Source organism: Meriones unguiculatus, chromosome 7, assembly GCF_030254825.1.
Source record: "Meriones unguiculatus strain TT.TT164.6M chromosome 7, Bangor_MerUng_6.1, whole genome shotgun sequence".
NCBI classification, from domain to species: Eukaryota; Metazoa; Chordata; class Mammalia; order Rodentia; family Muridae; genus Meriones; species Meriones unguiculatus.
This window is the reverse complement of record NC_083355.1, coordinates 83,376,104-83,400,760: the sequence shown is the minus strand read 5'-3', so window position 1 is coordinate 83,400,760 and position 24,657 is coordinate 83,376,104. Positions and strand designations below refer to the sequence as shown.

The 24,657-nt window shown below is 44.5% G+C and overlaps 1 protein-coding gene across 5 annotated transcripts; it reads right to left on the bottom strand.

Annotated features, from left to right (window-relative positions):
- Window positions 1–969: 969 nt before the first annotated feature.
- Zbtb1 (zinc finger and BTB domain containing 1) lies at window positions 970–24,402 on the bottom strand. 5 transcript variants are annotated; one of them, XM_021635539.2, is made up of 3 exons: window positions 24,265–24,402; window positions 10,707–12,620; window positions 970–3,057 (listed from the first exon to the last, which is right to left on the bottom strand). In XM_021635539.2, exons 2-3 carry the CDS (start codon window positions 12,602–12,604, stop codon window positions 3,021–3,023), a joined length of 1,935 nt encoding a protein of 644 aa, XP_021491214.1. In that variant the 5' UTR covers window positions 12,605–12,620; window positions 24,265–24,402; the 3' UTR covers window positions 970–3,020. The 5 variants fall into 5 exon arrangements, with proteins under 5 accessions (XP_021491214.1, XP_021491211.1, XP_060243657.1 ...); XM_021635536.2 differs by lacking the exon at window positions 970–3,057 and having other exon boundaries at window positions 9,416–12,620; XM_060387674.1 differs by lacking the exons at window positions 970–3,057; window positions 24,265–24,402 and adding an exon at window positions 23,257–23,882 and having other exon boundaries at window positions 9,416–12,620.
- Window positions 24,403–24,657: the final 255 nt, after the last annotated feature.

The window sequence follows — 24,657 nt, the reverse complement described above, 5'->3', positions numbered from 1 at the left end:
TGGAGATCAGAGGACAACCTGAGAGAGTTAGCGTTCACACAGTTCTCGGGGTCAAACCCAGGCCTTCAAGCTTGGCGGCAAGTGCCTTAACCCGGCGCCGCTACCTCACCAGCCTGAAAGTACCTGCTCTTAAAGTTCCCTGTCCCGACAGTGGGAGGGGGGAATCACTACTTGTTTTTTCCTGAAAAATGCTGTCTTGTTTGGTCTGGCGATCTAAACCTGTCATTCCAGGACTCTGAAGGCAGAGGCAGGAAGATCAACACCAGTTCAGGGCAGCCTGAGCTATAGAGTGAGACCCCCGTCTCAAAACAAAACAAACAAACAACAAAAACAAGGCTTTGCTGTGGTTCCTCACACACAGTAACTATTGGTGAGGAAAGAAAGAAAAGAAAAATGTTAGGTCACAACTAAACTGAAGAGACACAGGAAGACGGGCAAGGAGACTGGCATGTCCCACGTGGACAGGTAAGGACCTGGACCCAGAAGAGATGCTTTCCAGGAGAGGTGCCGGTGCCTCGAATGCCAACCTGAATCGTGTTCCTTGCGGGCCAGGCCAATTAACTAAGGCTGCCCCTTCATTGTCAACACATAAATCCCTTACCTGAAAATAAGCAAAGCAAATGCTACCAGATAAGTTCCCTCTCTGAATAGTAAAATATGTTTGCTATTTTGAATTAAGTCTCTGAAAAAAGCTAGTGGTCTCATCGGATTTTTATAATTATTTTGTCTCGGATAAACCCGATTAATCTGTTTTCATGTTTGCCATGAAATGCTATCTTTGAATCCTTCTTCTGTACCGAAAACAAACCAAAAAACAGGATTCACAATAAAAATTTAGCTATTTCTCTCTGGGTGAAGTTACTGTGACCCTAGCAGATGGGAGGAGTTGGTAACTTATCTGACTAATTATGTTTGAAAAGAATCAGGTTGCAAAACAATGCAATACAAATGAAAGTAATGTACAGACAGTTTAACTTCTGAATGTAGAGGAGGAAATTTTATTAGGCAAAAGCAATGGATTTTAAAAAGTAACAAAAATAACTGTATGTAATCCAAATTATCCATTTAAAATAACATACAGAAAATAACATTATAATGATAAGCACTTATGCCACTTAGAAATAAATCATTGTCAGTCATTACACTTGGAGTTAGTACAGTCAAAATTCAAACCATTTTTTTAGTAAATCTAGTGCAATAAAAACATAGTAAAAATTGTTTACTCATTGCTACCTTGATCTGGCTTAATTACTGGGAAGTTTTTCTATTTTCTTATGTATTTTAAGAAGGTTGAAGTTCTATATGCTTATTCCCCAAATTAACACTGATGGGCATTTAAACTCTAACACTTGTCTAGACTTTTTGTCTTAAAACAGTCATATAGTTGGAATATGTTTTGTCTGTCTGAGATAGGGTCTCATGTACCCAGGCTGGCTTTGAATTTACTCTGTAGCCAAGGCTGGCCTTGAACTTTTTTTGATCTTCCCACCACCGCCTCCCAAACGCTAGGACTATAAGCATGCATTACCATGCCTGGCCCCTGTATTTGAACTCTCTGGTGGATTGCCCTTTCCTCTCTTGTCTCCTCTATCCCCAATATCTCATTATTGTGGATTCTTTCTCTAAGTTTTCAGCCAGTTAGTTTCTAGAATGATTATTCAAGTTATTACTACCTTAGAGTTAGGATTTTCTTTTTTTAATTAAAAAGTTTGTTTGGTTTTTTTGTCTGTTTTGTTTTTTTTAAAGACAAGGTCTCATTACATAGCCTTGGCTAGCCTGGAACTCATTATATAGATAGGATGGCCCTGAACTTACAGAGATCAGCCTGCCCCTGCTTCCCAAGTACTGGGATTAAAGGTGTGAGCCACCACACTGTTCATTTCCTAAGACAGGTTTCTTTGTGTAACTTACTAAAATATTTCAAAAATTTTGCATAAAAACAAAGTAAGCATTTAAACATTTGATATTACATACACACAAAAACAAAGAAGCAATAAGGAATTAGTCACACAGTTAACAAAAAAGTAAAAGAAAGCATTTTCACAATAAGGAAATAATATGGCCATATGATTCATGTGGTTAAGAAATGTGTGTGTGTAGCAAAGCGTTTGCAGCCATAGCCAGACTCAAATCTCACTAAGTAGTTTCCTGAGGAAAGTTTTTTTTATATAAGCATATTATCATTTCATTTAATACTTAATTTTGAAATTTGAAGATAAACATGGCAGGATACACTAGTTCTGAGAGTACCAGAAATTTCTTCTACACTATTGGATTGTATTGGTAAGGTCAGAAGAAGAAAATGTATTATTTGTGAAATCTACGACTACTGAGTAATAACACTCCTCTGTTCTTCGAGAGACTATTAGAAAGAAGCTTCACTAATCTCTAGAAGCAAGTGTGTCACTGGCTCACAGGGAGCAAGGAAGCCTAGTGCCACGTTTCCGCCACAGCTACATTGTCTTGTTAAAAAATTGGTCTTGGATTTTCTTTTTCTGCACCCATTTCTTTTTACTTAAGACTCTATAGATATTTTTAGTATCCTTTTAAATTGCTTAACTACATTTCCTAATATATAAGCTATGATTGTGGTTATTTTAAGTTTTGAATGACATGTGTTCATGAAAATATGTAATTACCTCCCTTTATAATGTATGCACAGTAGTCTAGCAAGCCCTTTCATTCTAGAAGGGAACGGTGAAGACACATGGCATAAAGTTTCATCTTAGTGGCGCTCTGGTCACTGATGTCACATGACTTTTACAGTCACTTTTCTTTAGCAGAGTTTCCATAGGTGCTAGGACAGTCACTGTGAATCAGTTTTGTTACAACAAAGTGATTCCAAAGGGATCTTTATTGAGTTTCCTTGGATCTTTGCCACTGGAACTTTGGGGATGATGACGTTTGTCAGGAAGACAGAAAAGATGGTGCCACGTCAGATCTGATTTCCTGGGTCTGCACTTAAAGATTATCTGTTGCAGAGTGAATTCTTCCCCATGTCCTCTCCATATTCAGATCTGTCACTTCTCCAGAGGCTTAGGAGGCCCTATTGCACCACTGCCACACAGAAAAAGACAAAACTCAAGAAAAATGGTACAAGTCAACTGCCCTACAAGACAACATTATGCTTCTTAGGTCAGAATACTTTAGCTTTGGCACAGAGTAGGAACTAGGAACCAGCTCCGAGAACCTGGATTTCCTTCTCAAATGTACACCTTTCAGGTATAAAGTATTACTGCTGATATGACTCTCCAGATACAGGCACCTTTTATTTTCCTTATTCAGGATTTTAAGTATGAGTGTGCACGAGACGTGTAACATAAGCTGGGTTGCCAGGCAAGTGAGAGCACAGGGGAGGGAGTGCTTCCTTTCAGACAGGATGCTTCACAGCGGGTCGTTACTGACAAACACCTGACTGACACTCAGAGGCCCTGAATTTTAAAGCTGTTTTCAGGCTTCAGCCATCACCCAAACAGGGCTGGGTGTGTACGCTACAAATGAAAGCAGCGGACAAATATGGCCAGAATAGTCTTAGGTCCAGAACTCAGACCCTGTCCTGCTGATATTAGGGAGTGATTTTTTTTAATTCTTTATAATTTATACACCTTACATCCTGATTATAGGCCCTTCCCTTGTGGGTAGCGATATTTTTGCAGGAATGTTTTGCCCTAATTCTAATATCCTTTAAAAAAAAAAGTCCCTTAAAATGTTTTTCTCACATTAAGGAACGTAAGTGTTTGAAGGAAAAAGGTGATTTTCATAATCCTGGTGCTTAAGTCTGTTCCATCAGAAACAGCACTGTGGCTGTGCATACATGCTTTCCATACAGGCACTTGAGAGGTGGAGGCAGGAGGAGCAGGAGTTCAAGGCCACACTGGGCTATCTGAGACCCTGTCTTCAAAACAAAACAGGTATCAACTATTGGTTTAAGGAGAATAAAAACACAACATGCTTCCAAATACGCCTTAAAGGCGTTTAACTCTATCCTTTTTCAAATAAGTCATTACAGACTATTACACAAAATGTCTTTTTTTTTTTTGAGACAGGGTTTCTCTGTGTGTGTAGTCTTGGCTGGCCTGGACTCACTTTGTAGACCAGGATGGCCTCAAACACACAGATCCGCCTGCCTCTGCCTCCCAAGTGCTGAGATTACAGGCATGCGCCACTGTGCCTGGCCTCCACATATTGTTCCTAAGGCATTATTAAACTATTTTTTGGTTTAAGTGCTGCTACATTGGAGTGGTTATGAAGCTGTCACTTCCTGGGGTCATTTTTTACCTCTTTTGTAGGTTAAGACTGCCTTTGAGGAGCTTGCCTAGAAATACAGGTGTTTTTATAGGTGGAATTATACATTGTAAGAATAGTCTTTTTTGTTTGTTTTTCAAGACAGAGTTTCTCTGTATAGCCTTGGCTGTCCTGGAACTCACTCAGTAGACCAGGCTGGCTTCGAACTCAAAGAATTTCACCTGCCTCTGTCTCCCGAGTGCTGGGATTAAAGGCATGCACCATTGCGCTCGGCTAAATTCATTATATTTACTACCTTTTTGTTTTGTTGTTTTTCAAGACAGGGTTTTTCTGTGTAACAGCTCTGGCTGTCTCCTGGACTCCATTTGTAAACCAGGTTGGTCTCAAACTAACAAAGATCCACCTGCCTCTACCTCCCACAGCTGGAATTAAAGGATGTGCGCCACCACTCCTCCGCCCCATTTTTGTCTTTAAGCAGCTTCCTTTAGCAAAGCAGGCACACTATCCCAATGGGGGAAGGGAATCTGTTTGCTGGCAAAAGAATAACGAGTCCCTTATCCACATCTATTAAGGCAAAAAGAAGAAACTCGTTATTGTTACCTTGCTTTTTTCTCAGGGAAATTTGCTCAAGTAATCTGATTTCTTCAACTCATCTGCTCATAACCAGTATGAGGAAATGGAGGTTGGTGGAGAGATCAAAACACAATGAGCAGGAACAGAAGAAGGAAGGGAAGACATGCAATTCCAACCCAAGTGACTACTGGGCCCCCAGTAACTATGCCACCCAATATTTTGAGTTTAAATGAAGCAAAATCAAAACATTCCTCAGCACTTCCTATCTGTGTCTGAAACAACATTCTGGATGACTCGTTCAAATCACATTTTGCTTTCCACTCTCACGTTCTCACCTGCGGTTGGCCCTTAGGTACCCACTATTACCTAGCCACCTTCCCAGGCAACACAGATGACAGACGAGCAGGAAGCACAGCCTCACGTGACCTTTGCACGTGGCCTATGCTGGAAAGGCACTTCCTTGTAGACGGAATGTATCTTCATAATTAAGAGCAAAAACTGTAAGCCTGGCGTGGTGGCGCACACCTGGGATCCCAGCACTTTGGGAGGCAGAGGCCGGAGGATCTGTCAGTTTGAGGCCAGCCTGATCTACAAAGTCCAGGAGAGCTGAGTCCAGGACAGCCAAGGCTACACAGAGAAACCCTGTCTGGAAAAACAAAGACAAAAAACAAAGAAACAAAGGTGTCGTTTAGGAGAAATAGTTTGTCTCTTGACCTTAGCCCCACACTTGGAAAACTGATATACTTACCTCCAAGGGGATGAGGCTTAATTAAAAGTACGTGCGCCAAACATCTGAGTAGAACGTGCCGAAGAGACAGGTGCTGGGACTACAGAGAGCCTGACTATGGGCAGGCTATGGGCTTCCTAATCTGGGGCGCAAACATCAAATTCTTAACAGAAAAGACGCCGTCAGCCGTCCGTTTCCCACCACCCACACCAGCACACCTAGTTTACGAAGCCTCAGCTACCAAGCACTAAGGGTAAGGCGCTACAAAGATGCGGCCCCTCCATTTCCACTGCTCTGCAGTCCTGGTCAGTGGTCGAGAACCCGCATTTCATCATTTCATTCCGACACTTCTGTGTCGGAAGCCCGACACAGAAGGGGATGGTGAACAAAGTTGAGGAACTGATTAAAACAGATGGGAGGGAGGGCCTCTCTTCTCTTTTTTTTGAAACAGGGTCTCTCTGTGTAGCCCTGGCTGTCCTGGAGCTTACTCTGTAGACCAGGCTGTCCTCAACCTCAAGAAATGTCTTTTCTTTAAACACAACCTGGGACAGGTTATCATGCAGTCCAGGCTGGCCTTGAGTTCTTAAAACACTCCTGCTTCAGCTTCCCAAATGCTGGGTTTACAAGCACACATCACCACATCCGGCTCTTAAGTGAGGATAAACCCAGTTGGCATCAGTCACGTCACACTTGAAGCTGTCTGGCCCCTACGTGCATGTTCTTGCGCAGGTCTTTGTCTTTTGGAGCTGATGCATCTTTTGTTAACGATGGCAGGTTTCACTTTTCAAAATTCAACCGTTACACTGGCTGGTAGGAAGGTCTTTCAGAGATCTAGTAAATACGGGACTTTCTTAGCGTATGAAGAATATAGCTTAACTGGTGAGGCGGTTACCAACCACCACTACCACCACCACCACCAGGCTCCTGGGGCCCATCCTTGGCAGGATCATAATCACGGGTCCATTGGGTGTTTCAGTTAGTTAGATTAGCCTAATCAAATGACCTGAAAGCCTACAACTCCCATACATTGACTTATGCTCAAGCTTAACACTTTTAAGATTATGTATGTGGCATTCTGCCTGTGTGTGTGCCTGCAGGCCAGAGGAGGGCAGCAGATATTATGGATGGGCCCATGTGGGTGCTGGGGATTGAACTCAGGGCCTTTGGAAGAGCAGCCAGTGCTCTTAACCTCTGAGCCATCTCTCCAGCTTTTTGTTGCTGCTCTGTTTCTTGTCTTTCTGAGACAGGGTTTCTCTGTGGCTGTCCTGGAACCCCTAGATCCACCTGCTTCTCCTGGGATTGACGCTGTGTACTACCAGGCCTGGCTCATGTTCCTGTTTTTGCTTCAAACGGAATCATGGATTTTCAAGCCCACTGTTGTTCTCTTTACAAGCCGTCCTCGTCAGCATCGTTCCTTTCTCTCAGGCAGGTCTAACCATGTAAACACCACCCCCACCCCCCACCCCCACAGTCCTAAACTCAAGTGGTAGCCCTGAACCTAGCCTAGGCCCTTGCATCCTGGATTACAGGCATAAACTACCGGAATAAGTCTTTTGCGAGCACCCTTCTGGAATCCTTTCTTCTAATCTGTTTTTTTTGCCTAGAGGCAAACTGTTCATTATTACTATTTTTTTCTCATTAAACGTCTGCTGAATACCATGTTACCCATGTGGATTTCTCTGAAAAATTCCACTTCAAAAATATGGCAAATTAGCTGGGTGGTGCATTACTGTAATCCCAGCATCCCCAAAGGAAGGCTAAAGAAAAGACTTCTTTTCCAACCTTTCTTAAGCTACAAAGCAAGACCTTGTGTCAAGAAACAAAGAGCCTGAAAGGACATGAGAGGCTGAGTGTTTTAGCGCACACCTGTAATTCCTGAATTTGGGAGGATAAGGCAGAGGACCAGCCTGGGCTAAGCAGTGAGTCACAGCCCAGCCTGGGCTACAAGGGAAAAAAATGGGAGGGTTACAAGTTGAATTCTAGTTTTCTTCGGCCTTGTTTCTACTTTAGTAAGTACTCAGGTCCAAGGTGGATGTGGTGGAGAATGCCTTTGATCCTAGCACTCAGGGAGGCAGAGGCAGGTGGATCGCTGGGAGTTGTAGGCCAGCCTGGTCTACAAATAAGAGTCCAGGACAGCCAAAGCTACACAGAGAAACCCTGTCTCAAAAAAACAACCAACCAACCAACCAACTAAACACAAAAGTTCTGAAGTCCAGTCTCCAGGACTTCTACTGTTTCCAAAAAGGAAACTCCAGCACAGGAGCAGAATGGCTGGTTTCCTGGCATGCTGAGGTTCTGGGTTTGCTCTGGAGCACCAGGAAGAAAATCCACTTAGACTGTTCATTGTTATTAATAAATTCCAGAAATGGACCTTCAAAGGAAAATACTGTCACTAACAAAGGGAAGAGATGCTATTCTAGTTTCTCTTTTCTGCTTCAGATCTGAAAATCTGGATCCTAAATGTGTGAAATATCAAAGGCAGGAGCAGCAGGCGAATCCCAGCCTCGAGTCTGTCTCCACAACCCAAGAGGAGCAGCAATAGCAAAAGAGGCAGTGTTTTCTGGCCCCAGCCCAGGAAGGAAGGCAGGGAGAGGATCAAAGGGAAAGGAAATGGTGGATGGTTTTCATTCCCTTTTACAAGCTAAGTACCTTTTTACCTGAGCCCTGTCTTTTAAATACTGTACATTTTACTTGAAGAAACCTGTGCTACCCTGTAGCTTAATTCCCCCAAAAAACATGTAAAAACATGTATACCATATATCATGAAATAGAAAACATAAAATCAAATATGGCTTTTCTAAACAAAGACACTGTTGGGTAAAGTTAGATTATGTTTATACATTTGTTTGCCAATTTCTTAGTTGTCACCAGCTAAAACACTATATTAAATCTCTATTCCTCGTGAAAAAGAGGATTCCTGCTTCTTCTTTCTTCCAGACAGGGTTCTCTGTGTAGCCTTGGCTCTCTTGTAGACCAGGCTGGCCCTAAACTCACAGAGACCTGCTTCTGCCTCCCAGAGTGCTGGCGTGTGCCACCACGCCCAGTGATTCCTTCTTCAAAGACGGGGAGTATTTAGAAAATGCCTTTTAAACTATGGGAAAATGTTTCCCACAGAAATTGACAAGTCACCCCAAAGAAAATTAGGTCCCCTCAGACACTGTAAATCAGTTTTAAAGGAATGACTTTTCCAGCTTTTCCTATTAACTCTGTAGCCTTCAAAAACAATTCTCAAGATCTCATTCATGCTTTCGTGCCTCTTCTCATGACCTCATGCTCTAACTGTCCTCGCTCCTGAGCGATTCTGTCCTCACCAACACTTCAACACGCGCCCACAGATCTCTGCTCACACTGGGCTCTAGTACTTTCAACTAACCCTGACCTCACCAACATATCTCTCAGTTCTCTTGGCAACTTGCGCTTCTATGCAAATAGCATGTGAAAATAGGATCTGCCTACCTTTAAAATACCACGAGAGCAAAAGAGAGCAGTGCTTTCAAACTACGTTTAAAGAGAGATGCTGACTAAAGCTCCTCTCAGAAGAAGGGCGTCCCAAGCAATCCACATGAAAAGGCATTCTATTGGGTAGACATGTTTATTGGTGGGTTATTTACCAGTGTTTTAGTTCACATGTAACTGAGGTAGGATAGGCCCTGTCAACAACTAACAATGTGGTTACTTTACCTGAAAAGTAGAAGCTGTTTCCGTTTATATGCTGTGATTATTTTATAGTCCTCAAACCTTGCATCTTTTACAGAAAATGACATATAAAGCATAGAGAAGAAACTGCAATTTGCCACAACACAATTTTTCCAAATCTTAGTGTAAAACACAACACGCTTTTGTGGACTCTACTTTTATAGAACAACCAGATTTATAATTGATTTCTTTATTTTATTAGATTTATCAATATACATGGCAGCTTTTTCAAATCTCAGTTCCAAAGTAATTTTAAAAATGAAAATTCATTTTTCTTTAGATGTCATATTCCTAAAGAGCTATTAAAGTCTATTTATAAACAAAATAATTGATAAACTAACACACTTTAGAAATCAGAATATTTTTAAATTAAAATATTTTAATGAATACAAGATGTCTTTTTAATTAACTATCATAGTTAAAATCATTATCACAAAACAAAATGGCTTATCCCCACTAATTTCTCAAGTGAGGGAAAGTCATTGGGATTTACACTTAATATAAGTTTTAAATGTGATTACTAAATGATAACATTTTATCAATTATAGGAAATGCTCATTTATAGGAATTTCCTTAGGTCCATCAATCTCAGGCCAAGCTTGAGCCCATGTCAACCTTAAAGGTCAGATTCAGTGCACCTCACTTGCCTAATAAGTTTGTCAATTTAAGAATATAGATTTCATTGATAAGGGAGAATGAACAGTAGCCACCCCACTATACAACTGTCAAAAAGCCAAAAAGCAAAAACAAAAAAACTCAAAAAGCAAAAAACAAAACAAGCTAAAAATGAATAGGAATAGTTTTAAATAGTTATTTAAAAATTCTTTAAAAATTTAAGCAGGAATGGTCAATGATCTTGGGTTTAAAATTTCATAGGATAATCTTAAAAATGAAAGTACACAGAAATAGTGAAGTTATTACCTTATTGATAAAAAAAAACCTAGTTTAATAGTTATTGAAGGGATAACAGCCACTTAGTCTACATTGAAAAGTAATTTTAATGGTAGGTAAGAAAATTAGGAACAAGAATGCTCTCAAAAGCAATAAAAATGATAAACATTTAATGCCTAAAATGTACTTAAGGTTCTAAACAAAAATGTTAAAGTAAAAGGGCCTTGAAATCTTCCCAACACTTCTTATAAAATCAGCTTCTAAATAACTCATACCCTTTTGCTTTGGTGTTCTGCCTAGCAACTAAGCATGCGTACAGGAGAAAACCCCTCAGGTTCTTTTCAAGTGCTTGGCATTATAATGTGATCTCATATCTTTCCTCAAGTTAAACTTTGCTCCACATATTCCACACGTATACAGATGAACATCCATATGCTGCTCCAATTGTTCATTATTTGGGAATATTTGAAAGCAGACCTGGCATATAGTCTCGCCAGCAGATAAATGGGAAATCATATGCCGTACGTGGTCATGCTTTCGGAAGTTTCCTTGATCACAAATGGAACAGACATACCTGGCCATGCCTTTGTGCATGTCATTATGCAGACGCAACTGACGCTCTCTTAGAAACTGCTTTCCACATGTCTGACAAACAAACTGCTTCTCCTTAGTATGAACAGTATAGTGTTCTCTCAAGTGACACCGCTGGTAGAATCCTTTTCCACACAGATTACAAAAATGTTTTCGTCTGTGATCTCTTTCATTTTCTTCCATGATGGCGCTCTTGAACATATCTTGTTCTAGGCAGCTAGACATATGTTCCACCACTGAATTTTCAGTTTCAAAACGCTGGCCACAATTAGGACACCGAAAAGGACAAGCAGAATGTTTAAATAACTGTTTTTTCTGGATACTGTTTATTGGGTAATGATTGTCCCTGAAATCATCTAGCATTTCCACAAACATGTCTCTTATCTCAGACTGCTCGTCGGGGTTCTCCTCCATGTCCATTTTCTCGTCAGCGTTCCCTAGCCCATTCACTGTCAGATCCTGGGGCTCTCCACATCTCTGAGCATGCTCCTGAAGCTGTCTGCCCTTGACAAGGATCTGTCCACATTTACCGCACGCACAGATATTCTCGATGTGTTTGGCTAAGTAGTGGGATGACAGGTCCCCCTCAGTGATCGTCAGTCCACACAGCTCACAGGAAGCGTTTTCCGTGTCCTCCTGTACTGGACTGCTGCTGTTAGGGGGTCTCATGTTCTCTAAACCACCTCTTTCTTCCACGCTTATGGACATCCGAGGTTTTAGGGTCTTCCTACCACTTTTTTTAATGCCAACATCTTCCTCAACATAGTATCTGTAAAACGGCTCTTCAGGTTCATCCTCTAATTCATCATTGTCAGTGGATTCATTGCAGTCTTTGTCAGTGACTTTAATAATGTTGAAGTCTTTCATCTCATCCGCTGGAATATCTTCTGGCTCCATCTTGATGATAATTCTTTTCGTCTCAGCAGCTCTACTTTTTTCTTCACCAGCTAGCCCAGACTCCACTGTGCCTTTTCTGCTCGCAGTGGTCGAAGCTGAATCATCAGGCGCCTGGCTCGAGTCTTCTCTGTATTTGTCTGTCTGTGCAGAAAACGTTTTGGAAGACTCCTTTTCGCCGAGTTCAGCTTTGATGCTACCGTCCTTCCCGTCTCGGATATCCACTAGCCGGTGGTAAGCTCTTGTTGTGTTCTGGTACGAATGTCTGTTAGTACAGGTCAGCACATGCTCATCCAGCAATTTTTCACAGCTGAAGCCAAATCCACAACTATCACAGGTAAAGCTCCGTCCAAAGCGTCGGGACACACGCTCCTTGGGAGCAGATAGTTTGGACACAGAACTCTTTTTGCACACATCAAACAGCGGCTCAGGAAAGCTTGCTATCGGTAAGGACTCTTCCTCGGGCTCTCTGGTGTGCGGCGTATTCACCGTTGAACTGGGCTCCGCACACCACCTGCTGGCTTCGCTGCCATTCCTAGCCACCGTGTCTTCATACATTCTTACCCCAAAAATCATCTTGCTATTCTGTTTGCTGGAGGCAGAAGATGAGCATTTTGAGCTAGAGCAATCCGAGTCCTGTATGTCTTCTAGGCAGTCAGGAACGTTGTACAGCTGGAGGTAATTCATGGCCACTTTGAACTGCTCGAAACTGGAAGGAGCAGTCATAATCTTTCCTAAATACATGAACTGCAAAATGAGGTCAAAACACTCTGCGCTTATCTTCATGTTGCTGAGATTCAGCTGTGCAGTACTATGCTGATGGTTCATGAAAAACATCCGAAAGTAGGAGCTACAAGCAGCTAGGACGGCTTTGTGTGCTTGGAAGTAAATGTCGTCGATCGCTATACAGCAGTCGCAGAGAAAGCCCCACTCTCTCTGGTTGTTCAGCTGCTGAAGGACATAGCTGCTGTGGCTGGGCTTCGCCATCTTCTACTGATGAGACCTATGTGAGCAAAGACACGACAGTCATGTTTCAGAAAGGCACTTTTTGCATGATTTTTGACTTGCGTAATTTTTGTTATTACAAGCAAAGCACTGTTTCCTGTACTGATGAAGCAAAAGCCAGTAACATGCCTAAACCATCTTTTAAATCTGAAGATGAAAATATCTAACCATTTCTTCAATCGTCTCATACTGAACAATGGCATCCAAAGTAAAATCCTTGATATATGTTTTTTTTTTTAAGTTAAAACCCAAACCAAACCTGAACTAGTTCAGTTGATGGAGTGCTTGTTGTAGAAAGCAGAAGGGTCTGACAGGCCTGAGGTGGTGGGGCAACCTTTAGCCCCTAGTATCCACCACACTCAGGAGGCAGAGGCAGGAAGGTCTGTCTCTATGAATTCCAGACCAGCCTGGTCTACACAGTAAGTTCAGGCCAACCAAGACTACTTACTTATACCTCGTGTCAATCAACCAATCAGTTAGTCCATCCGTTCATCTGTCTATCCATCCATCCATCCACCCATCCAGAAGCATGAGGACCCCTAGAAACCATATATTTAAAAAGTGAGGCATGAGGGCAGACCCATGAGACTTTTGGGCCAGCCAACTAGCCTTCTTAGAAGCGCCAAGACAATGAAAAACCCTGTCTCAAAACACTAGGTAGGTAGCAACTGAGGAATAAACACCTGAGAGGTTAACTTGTGGCCTCCACACACACAGGAACACACACAGAAACACAAATGAACATTTACATACAAAAGTTGTTTTCATCACCAAAGTGATGCATGGCTGTAATCCTAGAACTCGGAAAGGCAGGGGCAGGCCAGCCTGGTCTACAGAGAGAGACCAGGATAGCCAAGGCTATACAGAGAAACCCTGTCTTTAAAAACGAAAAATAAGATAGATAAATATTGTTTTCATCCTAGAGGAAAAACCTATAATATTATTTTACTTTTTGTTTTTTGAGACAGGGTTTCTTTGTGTAGCCTTAGCTGTTCTGGACTTTTGCAGACCAGCTGGCTTCGAACTCAAGAGATCTGCCTACCTCTGTCTCTCCTCTCCGAGTGCTCACATAATAAATTTGAAAGGGAACAGACATTAATTCAAAAGACACAAACAACAAAAGCAAATGAAACAGTAAATAAACCCCACTTTTCTACTTTTTGTCTCAACTTTTAATCTGTACACATAAAAGAAAAATAAAATCCAATAAAATCCAACAACCATAACAAGCTGTTCAGTAAAAAAAAAAAAAAAAAAAAAAAAAAAAGTTCATTCTTTTCTTTTTTGAGACAGGTCTTTCTATTTAGCCCTGGCTTGTCCTGGAATGTGCTATGTCTACAAGGCTAACCTTGAACTCACAGACACTCCCACCTCTGCCTCCAGACTGTTAGGATTACACTCATGAGCCAGGTCACCAAAATGTAGCTCTAAAACTTTTCTATCTTTGTAGTAGTCATTAAGAGACTACCAAGTACGTTTGTTTCCCTTTGCTATTATCTTTCCTCACAGATCACCCATAAACCACATACCTCATTATATATATATACATACACACACACACAGGCTCCTACTGTCTCCCTTCCCACTTCCCTACCTAAACGCCCACAGGGCTAGGGAGATGGTGCCTGTGAGGCACAGAAGAGTCCACTGTGTCTCCTAGAAGCCAAACCAAGTGTTTCAAGAAGGTAGCAAGTGTCAAACCTGTGTCTTGGATATCCACAGTTAAGCTGAGGATGTGCCTAAATACAAGTGCAACATATGTTCAAAGACTTCATTCATGTTCTCTCTAAGAGCTAATGACACTAAGGCAATATGCCAAGGTTTACTAGCCTTTAAATACATTGGTAAAGAAGCCGGGAGGACGGCACAGCAGCGAAGAGCACTTGTTAGTCTTGTGGAAGACCCAGGTTCAATCCCTAGCACCTGATGGTGACTCATGACATCTAGTTCCATGGGATCCAACGCCCACTTCTGTCCTCCAAAAGCACCAGGAAAGCATGTAGTACAGACACACATGTGGGCAAAACACTCACACACTTAAACTGAAATAAATCTTCAAACGAAGGCACAGAAACAATTATGTATTATGTTACAACTAGAGCTAGCACTATGAAACAAATCTACACAATAATACAACCGAATGCAAAAGGTAAGAAAATACACAACATTGAGCCGCCCATTTTAAATAGGTGAGATTTTTGGGGTCACTAATCATTCCACTGTAGGATTCACAGAAACTTCTAATGAAAAATAAAGAGAGAAGCAGAAAGGATCAAACGTTCTAAAAAAAGACTTTCTAGCATTAACAGTTAGAAACTGAAACAAACCTAGCGATGCCAACTCGGAGCAGGGGTGAAACTGAGTGAGGCAATGCAGCAGAGCCAGGGCGGGCAGAGCCGGTCCCAGTCCTGGGCTCCCGTTCTGCATCCAGCTCACTATCACTCCACCCAGGACTAAGGTGGGAACAACAAAGAGCTACAGAACTCCAGCAACCATGCGGCTCGTGTGTAAGATGTGGTGTTTGCCATGTAAGAATTCAAGGAAACAACCCTGGCTGCCGCTGTAATGGTGGCCATGTGTACTGGAGCACCGGGAGGTAAATCTAACCAGATAACTAGGTTTCCTTCCAAGAAAAAGCCAAACGACAGTCAAAAAATTCCTTCTTAGCTAAAGGAAAAAAAAAAAAAAAGTGATTCAGCCACTATTCAAAATGAATACAGACATACAGAAAGCCAGCTACAAACATGAGGCTATAATCAGTGTTCAATTAGTAAAATCCACAACCGTCACATTAACCTAAATAAGCACTACAATTAAAACAGCCTCTAGAGCACTTTGATGCACATTTATTCACCCAATAAATCAGTTACTGCATAAAGGTACTGAGACCAGCAAAGGCACAGGTATCCCAAAACCCAAGGACACCTGGAGCTTTCTTCCCTAGATTATGGATCTCCTTCTGCATGTAGGCAGGAAGTGGAGAACAAGAGTCAAAATGTTGGTGTAAGGTTGGTCAAATTCCTGTCTTCCCACCCTATTGTGAGACACGCAAAGCAGCTAGGTGTGGTGGCGCATTCCTTAAATTCTAGCACATGGGAGGCAGAGTCAGGAGGGTCCCTGATTTCAGGCCAGCCTATAGAGTTCAAGGACAGGCAGGGTTACCCATCTCACCTCATCCCAAACTGTAATAATGCCAGAAAGTTTGCCTTTCAATTTTTAGAAAAATTTATAACATAAAAAAAAAAAAAAAAAATGTTGGGACTGGGGAGGTGGCTCAGTGGTTAAGAACCACTGAGTGGTTGCCCTTGCGGGAAACCTCGGTTCAGTTCCTAGCACTCACAGTGGCTCACAACTGTAACTCCAGTCCCAGGGGAATCTGAAGCCCTCTTTAGACCCCAGCGGCCACGTGGTGTACCAACCTTCATAGAGGGAAAACACTCCTGCACACAAAATAAGAGAAGAAACAGATCTAGAAGACGCGCTCCTGGGCGTGACTTCGGTCCCAGAGCTGGGAGGTAGAGCCGTGAGTCACAGACAAGCCTCTTCTGCATGGTGAGTTACAGGCCAGTCAAGGCTACACAGTGAGACCCTGTTTTGTTTGTCAAGACGGAACAAAAACGTCACCAAATTCAGTAAGCTTTACATTTAGGTAGCTCGTCAAGAAGTTTATTCACGTACACAACCCTCACATTTCACCTGTGATAAAAATCTGCCACTGTATTTGCTTGTGTTACCAGCTCTCACTGGAAGAACACGTTCATCATAGCTGGCAGTTGGGCTGGGGCAGAAAGTAAAACCCTCAGCTCGCATTCAAATATCTGACAGCCAGGTGAGTAGTCCGGCAATCAGGAGGCAGCGGTCCAACTCGTCTCACACTACAACTGAAAACTGCTTTGACAATGTTTGCCAGCTCATTTTAAAAGTCAAAAATGGTCACAAAACATGGCGACCGGATTAAGCAATTCAGACAGCCATCAACCTAGAGCCTAGACTTTAACCTAAGCCCAGGAGTCTTATTCCATAAAAAGCAAACATCCGGCTACAGCTTAACTGTGGCAAGGTAGGTACTGGGACTACAGACAAGGACTCCTGTGTACCTCCGATGGCATTATCTAGTACAGTCTTCTGTGAAGACCACCAACTAAGGACAAGGGACAGGTCCTGATTTCAGGTGCCATCACGTAAGTGCACAGCGTCATCTGAATGGCTATAACCTTAGGAAGGACACTAATGGAAGCTTGATTGATTGATTGATTGATTTATAGGGTCAGGGGCTCACGTAGACTAGGCTGGCCTCAAACTCAAATTTGACGTCTCCTCCTCCTCCTTCCACCTCCCAAGTTCTAGAATCACAGGCCTGCACCATGCTTGGTTTACCAAGTGCCTGGGACAGAACCCAGGGCCCCTGGCACGCTAGATAAGCACTCTTGTCAATACGAACATAAAGCAGTGGGGACACGCACCTTTAATCCCAGCAGTTCCACGAAGCAGGGCTACACAGGGACAGAGACAGTTGTGGGAATAACCGGTTACAGAGATTCCTCAAGATAAAAGGTTTTATTTACTTTGAGCCACTTAAGCGACAAGTGGAAAAAAAAAATACTGTTCACTATTTAAACCAGGCATTCTGGCTGGCTATTAAATTCAGTACTTAGAACAGGAAGTTCTGAATTTATAATTGGATAATGTTCCAAAACTTATTTTTAAGTTATTTGGAACCTGAAACACACATTCCCATAGAAACAATGCTATAAATGGCGGATCAGTTTTGCGCTCACACCCAAAAGTCTGTTGAAGCATCATGTGCCTGCATCAGCCTCAACAACGCTGAGGCACAGCTTTTGTCGTTGGCACCCACTGATCTACGGAGCAGCATGGTACAGTAATGGCCACTATACGGAGCCCTCAAGGACAGGACAGCACTTAAAGGCCTTTGTGTTCTTGTGCCCAGCAGTCTTCCCACGTGGCTGGCACTTGGTACATGTTGGTTAAGTGGAAGAAAGAAGACAAAGTCCTGTAAACTGGCACTGCTAGACATGGGTACAGTTCTTCCCGGTCAGTGGCTCCCAGGGAACCTCGCCACCGCTTAAATCCTACCTGTCAACGATTAAAGCAGGACTGTCAACTCAGCCAAGGACTCCTGCATAAACCAGCAACGACAATGTTTAAAAGTGAATTATATTGAATGCAATTTTAATAAAAAATTTCATGAGAAATCAAGCTCAGCCTAGAACTCTGCAGATCAGAAAGCAAACCAAAGCTCTAAGACTGTGGTTCTTTCTCAACCTTCCTAATGCTGCCTAACTGTCATTGTGAACACGGCCAACCATAAAATTATTTCTGTTGCTACTTCATAATTTGTGATTTTCCAGTGTTAATGAATTCTAATGTAAAAGCTGACATACAGATTGTGACCCCTGTGAAAGAGCTGTTCGACCCCCGAAGGGGTCTCACCCACAGGTTGAGAAACGCTGCTCTGAGAGGTCAAACAATAAGTTACATCTAGTTGTTAGTGGACATCAGGGTAAGACCTGGGTCTCCACCCTAGTCTAGGCCCTTCCTATTACTAACAGCTCTTGTGACTGCAACGGCTGACTTCACCATCATCAATAAGCCTTGCCGAGTATAGGGACTGTCTGCACCCACTCAAACTGTTGTCAGACTGCCGCTCTTCTGTAGACTGCAGCTTGTCTGTCTGTTTCTGTTCCCCCAGTCAAGCCAACAGCTGTCATTTCTCAAGCATGCTGATGTGCTGCCCACCATTTTAATCCGTTAGAGACTATAAAACTAGGCAACTCAGTGAAACAACCTACATAACTTAATTCTTTGGCTTCATGGCAGGACAATGGATAATAAATGTTACCAAGTAACAGCAATGAGCCGTTTCTGTAGTTCAACTGGATTCCAAGTCTAGAACAGGATTTCATCCACACAGAAGGCAGAGGGAAGAAAATGACGTTTTGAACTCTCCTTTCTCTCCCATAAAAGAGGAAAGGTGTTTTATACCTCCATTTTTAGCCCTCTGTCCTAGAGGAAGTATAGCTATTTGCTGACACCAGAGGGCACTGTAGGCACCTCTGACCTAAGAGACACCATAAAGTTGGTCCCCTTCCCGCATGGCTAAGCACACTGTATTTGTTAGGGTTTGTTTCGTAAGTCTTTTACTTATTCCAAAGTCTCCACTTTGTGCACTCACACTGCTATGCGTGTGAGCAACTGGAAGGCAGGCTGTTGGCTCAGTCTTTATTTTAGAATGTAAGTATTCAGTAAAAGCTGCTGAATGCACTGCTCCCATTTTCCTCCTTTCTGCAGAGCCTACAACTCTTCCCAGTTCCGAAGCTCCAGTGGTTTCTGTTTGGTTCTAACCAAAACTGAGAAAACTCCAAAGTTGTTTTGGAGAAAGGGTCTCACTATGTACATCAGGCTGGCCTCCAAGAGATCAGCCTGCCTCTGCATGTGCCACCACAGCCTGAAAAACTCCAAATCCCTATCTAATTAAAATAAAGGAAACCAATAAAATTTATCATTAAAAAAAAATATCCATTCTTGGGCCTTAAATCTCTTAAAGAGTTTCCCAACCCACAACACTTGAGAAGTAAAAGCCCTCATTTCAGACATGCCATTCCTTTCCTTTGAACCGTCTCTGGGGAGTCCTTTCTGAGCCAGGATGGGGCAGGCACCTCTTTTCTGGGCTGCAAACGCACGCCTGGTGAACCAGAGAGACAAATGATGATCATTTAACCTGGGGGTCGTTCCAGTCACGTACTCTTGACTTACTGTATGTTCCTTGAGATCAAGGTGTCCCATCATCAGGACACCCCCAGCTCCTAGTGCTTGCCTGGCATTTAACTGATATTTAATCGGCTTTTCAAGGAATAAATGCTGAAGAGGGCAGGTTTTATTTTGCTTATGGCTGTCACTGAAACTTCGAAAGGCCCTTTCCATACATTAGTTAACAGATACCCACAACACCCTGACCCTGAGATGGGTTTTAAATTATCCTTATTTTGTGAATGAAGAAAACAAGCATAGTAGCTAAGGGTTTATCGCGTAAGAAGCTGGGGCCCGACGTTCTTAACTCTTGCTTCAAAGCGCAGCATTTCAGTTTTTGCAGTCCAGACAACATTTTCTGGGCATGATTATTAAACGCCCCTCTGGAACATTCTAAGGCTCCCACAGTCACATTTTCCACCACTGTAAAAGCTCCCGTCATTCTTGCACTGTCTTATCTTGCAGCCAGACAGAATGCACCCCTTCTGTATCTCCCTTTCCACCTGCTGACCATCCATGCCTGCCCCAACTGTTGGCCATTCCAAGTGGGAAGGAGCTCTCCAGGTCTTAAAAAGGACAACATGCACCCCACATGTTGTCTAGTGTTTAGTTTAAAAAGAAATATAGTTAGTCATTTATTATTTCATATTTTTGGGGTTGCTTTGTTTTGTTCGGTGACAGGGTCTCACTATGCAGCTGGCCTGGAACTATGTATACCAAGCTGGCCTTGAGCCCACAGAAATCCACTTGCCCCTGCCTTCTGAGCGCTGGGATTAAAGTCACGATCCCCATACCCTGCTATTCTTTAATTTCTATTACTCATTATTATATTTTGAAGCACTGGGGATTGAACCGAAGGCCCCAGGCATCACAGGCAAGCATACCACTACTAAATTCTGTCTCCAGCCTTCAAATATGATCTGGAGAACAACTTATATTCACTCAGCAGTGCTTTTAAAAAGGTATGTCAACACCCTCAAGTGGCCACCGTGATGAAGTCTTTGCTGCTCTGGAGCTTTATTAGAAAACCAGCTTCACAGCTCATCCTTCCTGAACACACCAGGCTAAATCACTTTCTAGTGACTACAGGACAAAGTATCAGGATCCTTAGAAACCTACCTTGAATACAGAAGATGCCCAATGTGGGTGAAATTCAGGCCACTGTCCTCCCCCACTCCCCACTGCTAGTCCTTTCACGCCACAACTTAGAATAACAGCGTCATTAATGCCCACTGTCCCTCTAATTTCCTTCCAAACCTTGTAGCTCTTGTAGCTCTGGACGCTGATCTCGGGGGAAACCACACCGTCAGAAAAAAGGCACAGGGGTATCTTGGCATGGTCTTTGTGGTAAGTGTATCCACTCACTCTCAAAGGAAACTCTCCTAGTTTGATTTAAAGAGTTTAGTTTGCATAAATCCATCATGTAATGGATTGCAACATTTGCAAAGGGTGAGAAGCCCACCGAGGTAAACTTCATGAGGACTCACCTAAAACAGCAGCCCTACCGAACATGGAATTTTTCACGTTACTAAATTACTGGATGTGACAGCTAAATGCAAAAACCCTCTCTTTTCCTCTACCTGGCAAGTCTCACAAGTCTGCCTTATGAGAAGAGGGAAGCACGAGGCGCACGAGGCCGTGCAGATGTCACCTTCATGTTTTTAAACAAGAAATTGATTGTTCACAGTGATTATCTCTGGGGAGTGGGAGTCAGAATGACTTTCAGTTTTGTATTCTACGTACTTTTAGTATAGATTGAACTTTTATAAAGAACGTGTACTTTTATCACTGAAAAGGCATTTCCACTTTGTGGGAAAATAGACATAAATAACTAGGCTCACATAAAAACATATGAATGAATAGCAAAGCATTTTCACTATTTTATTGCCAGAGACACTACCACAGGAAACTACCAAAAAATACTAGAGGCCAAAGAGAACTCCAAGCAGATGTTTTACATATTTAATGCCCCCAAGACAACAGACTGCAGCCGAAAAATAATAATCACTGTCCTGCATTTCTAACATGAATGTTTTTTCCTCTTTTAGCCAAATGTGTAGCCTGTGCCCTGGCCAGAGAATGGCCTTTAAAAAAAAGAAAAGAAAAAAAGACAGCAACTTTTTTTTTTCCTGAAATGTGTTGCCAGACACTTTGAAAAAAGCCCCTAATTGTACTAGAAACTGACAAAAGTAGAGAGTGAGAAAGCAGAAACATTTAGCAGCTACCATGAAATAAAAGCACAAGGTCATGAGCAGGTCTGGCAGCACAAGCCTTTATTCCTAGCACTATGGGCCTAGGGAGGCACCTTTCTAGGAGTTCGAGGACAGCCTGGTCTACAGTTGTAGGCTGGTCAGTCAAGGCTACATAGTGAGACCCTGTTTCACAAACACAAAACCAAAAAACAAACAAACAAACAAAAACCCTATAAGGTCAAAAGCCTGTCGTGGTGGCACAGACCTGTTATCCCAACACTAGCTGAGAAGCTGGAAGCAGGACAGAAGGCTAATGGCAGCCCTGGACCAAACAGTGAGTGGCTAGCAAAACAAAACAAAATAAAACAAAAAACATCAATCGTGGAGGCACATGCCTTTAATCCGTGGCAGAGGCAAGTGGATCTCTGCATTTAAGGCCAGCCTGGTCTATGGAGTGAGTTCCAGGATATCCAGAGATACACAGAGAAACTGTTATGAAACACACACACACCCCCTCCCAAGGTCAAGAATCTGTGCTCATGCCCTAACTGAAAATGGGTTCTCTTTTTGGGCAATGATGAACCCACACTGGGTTTTACTCGGTATCATGAGGCTTTTAGTTTTATTTTTAATCATGTGTGCAGTTGCCCTAACTAGAGCCCGGGAACGCACGCAGGTGCCTGGAACTGGAGTTATAGGTGGTTAGTTCTAAGTGGCCTGATGAGGGTGGGGGAGGGGGAGGGGAGTTAACTTAGTTCCTCTGGAAGAAAAGCAAGTGCCTTTAACCACTAAGCATCTCTCCCGCCCCCGAGTTTTGTTTTCTGGAAAAAAAAAAAGGGGTCTTGCTACGTAGGCCAGGTCCAGGTTGGCCTCGAACTCCTGAACCAACCTCTGGAAGTGCTGGGATTACAGACGTGCACAACCATACCCTGTAAAACTTGGGGGTCAATGGAGGAATCCTGTCGTTCCGTACTGCAGAATCTCTGCTTATTAAGTGTTGGAAAGGCACTTCAGCTCTTGTCTACTCTAGTTCCATCTATTTAAGTGGAAGAAGCCTCTCTTAAAGCAGCTCCTAATGTCACTCGGTATTACTGAGGCTTTAGGAGATAACAGCAAGTGATTCAAAAGGGAAGTTTTATGGTTCCGGGCAACCATGCAGCCATCCATCACCCGGGTTTCAACCTCCAGCACCGCCATTCTCCCCATTTCCCCAGAACACATCCTTTTGAAGTGACAAAATTTCAGAGAAATTTATACCTTTAAAAAAAAAAAAAAAAGGAGCCATGGCTGCTTTAAAGTTGTCAGAACCACCACACCGTTCCTCCAGATCTACTTCAGGGTGCCTCAAACTTCGGCTCAGGAAATTCTAAGCAGTCTCGGAGCTTCAGAACAGAAAACCAGGCGTGGTTGGCTCACGACTCTATCACCACTGAATTTAGGGTTTCCCGAGGAGGGGGAGAACTATGCCTACGCGATCCTGGGTTACCTAGCCAGACCTTGTCTCAAAAAAAGGGGGGGAAAAACCAAACCACTTGGAACGCTTTGTAGACTCCAGTGTCAGAGGGGGAAATGCTGTGGCATCGGCACATACACATCATACGGTGGAGAATCTCCGCGCACCTTCCCGGCGACGACTCGGGTTTAGGGACACGATCACACACTCACACATACAAGTACAAATATCTCCTGCAGACCAGGACCCTCGTCAGGCGGCTGGCGACGCGTCCGGGCTGGGAAATGTCTTGTCAGGCCCTCGGGTCACGTGGACGGGCGGCTCAGGTGGAAAGGGAGCCTGGGAGCGGCGGCCGAGCTGGGCACCCACGCCCGCACGCCGCGGCCGCCGGGACTCGCGATCGCCACCCAGCTCGCTCCCCGCCTCTCCCACAACTTCTTCTACTTGGAAGCGCCCACCGCTGGAGGCGAACAGCACTTTCTTCTCGGAACTCGGGGCGTTGTGTGTGTGTGTGTGTGTGTGTGTATGTGTGTGTGCGCGCGCGCGCCGGGGGTGGTGGGGTGGGGGTGACCTCGTACCCAGCAAAACCTCCGAGACCCCGAGACCCACCTCTTCGGACCCGATCGACAACAACAACAACTACAAAAAAAGAGCAAGGGTGGCCGACGGGAGGGGGGTGGGAGAGAGCGAGGCTGGAATCCGCGCGGCCCAGCCGCCTCCTCCCTCGGAGCGCGCCCAAGTCTGCGGCCCTCCGGGCTCCGGGACGCTCCCCTCCCACCGGCCGCCCAGCCGCAGCTGGAAGTTAGCGAAGCGCGCTCCGGGGCCCGTCAATCAAGCGCGGCCTCCCGCCTCCAGCTCCCCTCCCCCCCCCCGCCACCCCACCACCAAATAAAATTATAAAAAAAAAGGAAAAGAAGTAATCTGGGAAGTCGCCTGGAGAGGGGGAGTCCGTCCCGGACCCGGGGAGGCCACGCGCAGCGGACCGATCGCCGGCACCGGGCGAGCCGGGCTCCGCAAGCCCCCTCCTCCCGCTCCCTCCTCGCCTCGGCCACCGGCTCCCTCCCTCCCTTCCCCGCCGCCGCCGCCGCGCGCCCTCCACGCTCCGGCTTCCCCCGCACCGGTCGCCGCCGCCGCCGAGGCCCCGCGCGGCCCCGGGCACCCCCCTCCTCCCCGTCCCCCGGCCAAAGTTTGCGCAAATCGCCCCGACGACTGGCAGAGGAACTCACCGGGCGCGGCGGGACGCGCGGCCGCGGAGGTCCGAGAGGAGTTTGGGGCAGGCGGGGAAGAAGGCGGGCGGAGGCGAGGAGGCGCGGGGCTGCAGTTGACGGCGCGCGGCGCTCGGCTGGGCTGCGCCGAGGCACTCGGGCTCCGCCAGGGACGGCGCTGCAACAAAGGACTTCCGCCGCCGCACGGCCGCGCCTGCCGCACCGCACTGAGCCGGCCCCGCTTACGCGGCGACTCCGGGTCTGCCCACCAGCTCGCCGCGGCGTCCGCCAGCCTTCCCCTCCCTCCCTCCCGCCCGCCCACCCACCCCGCCGGCGGCGGCGGCGGCGGCCGGGGGCACCCGCGGTCGCCTGTGGGTTGCAACAAGTTTCTGCGTCGGCCCGGGGAGGCTGGCG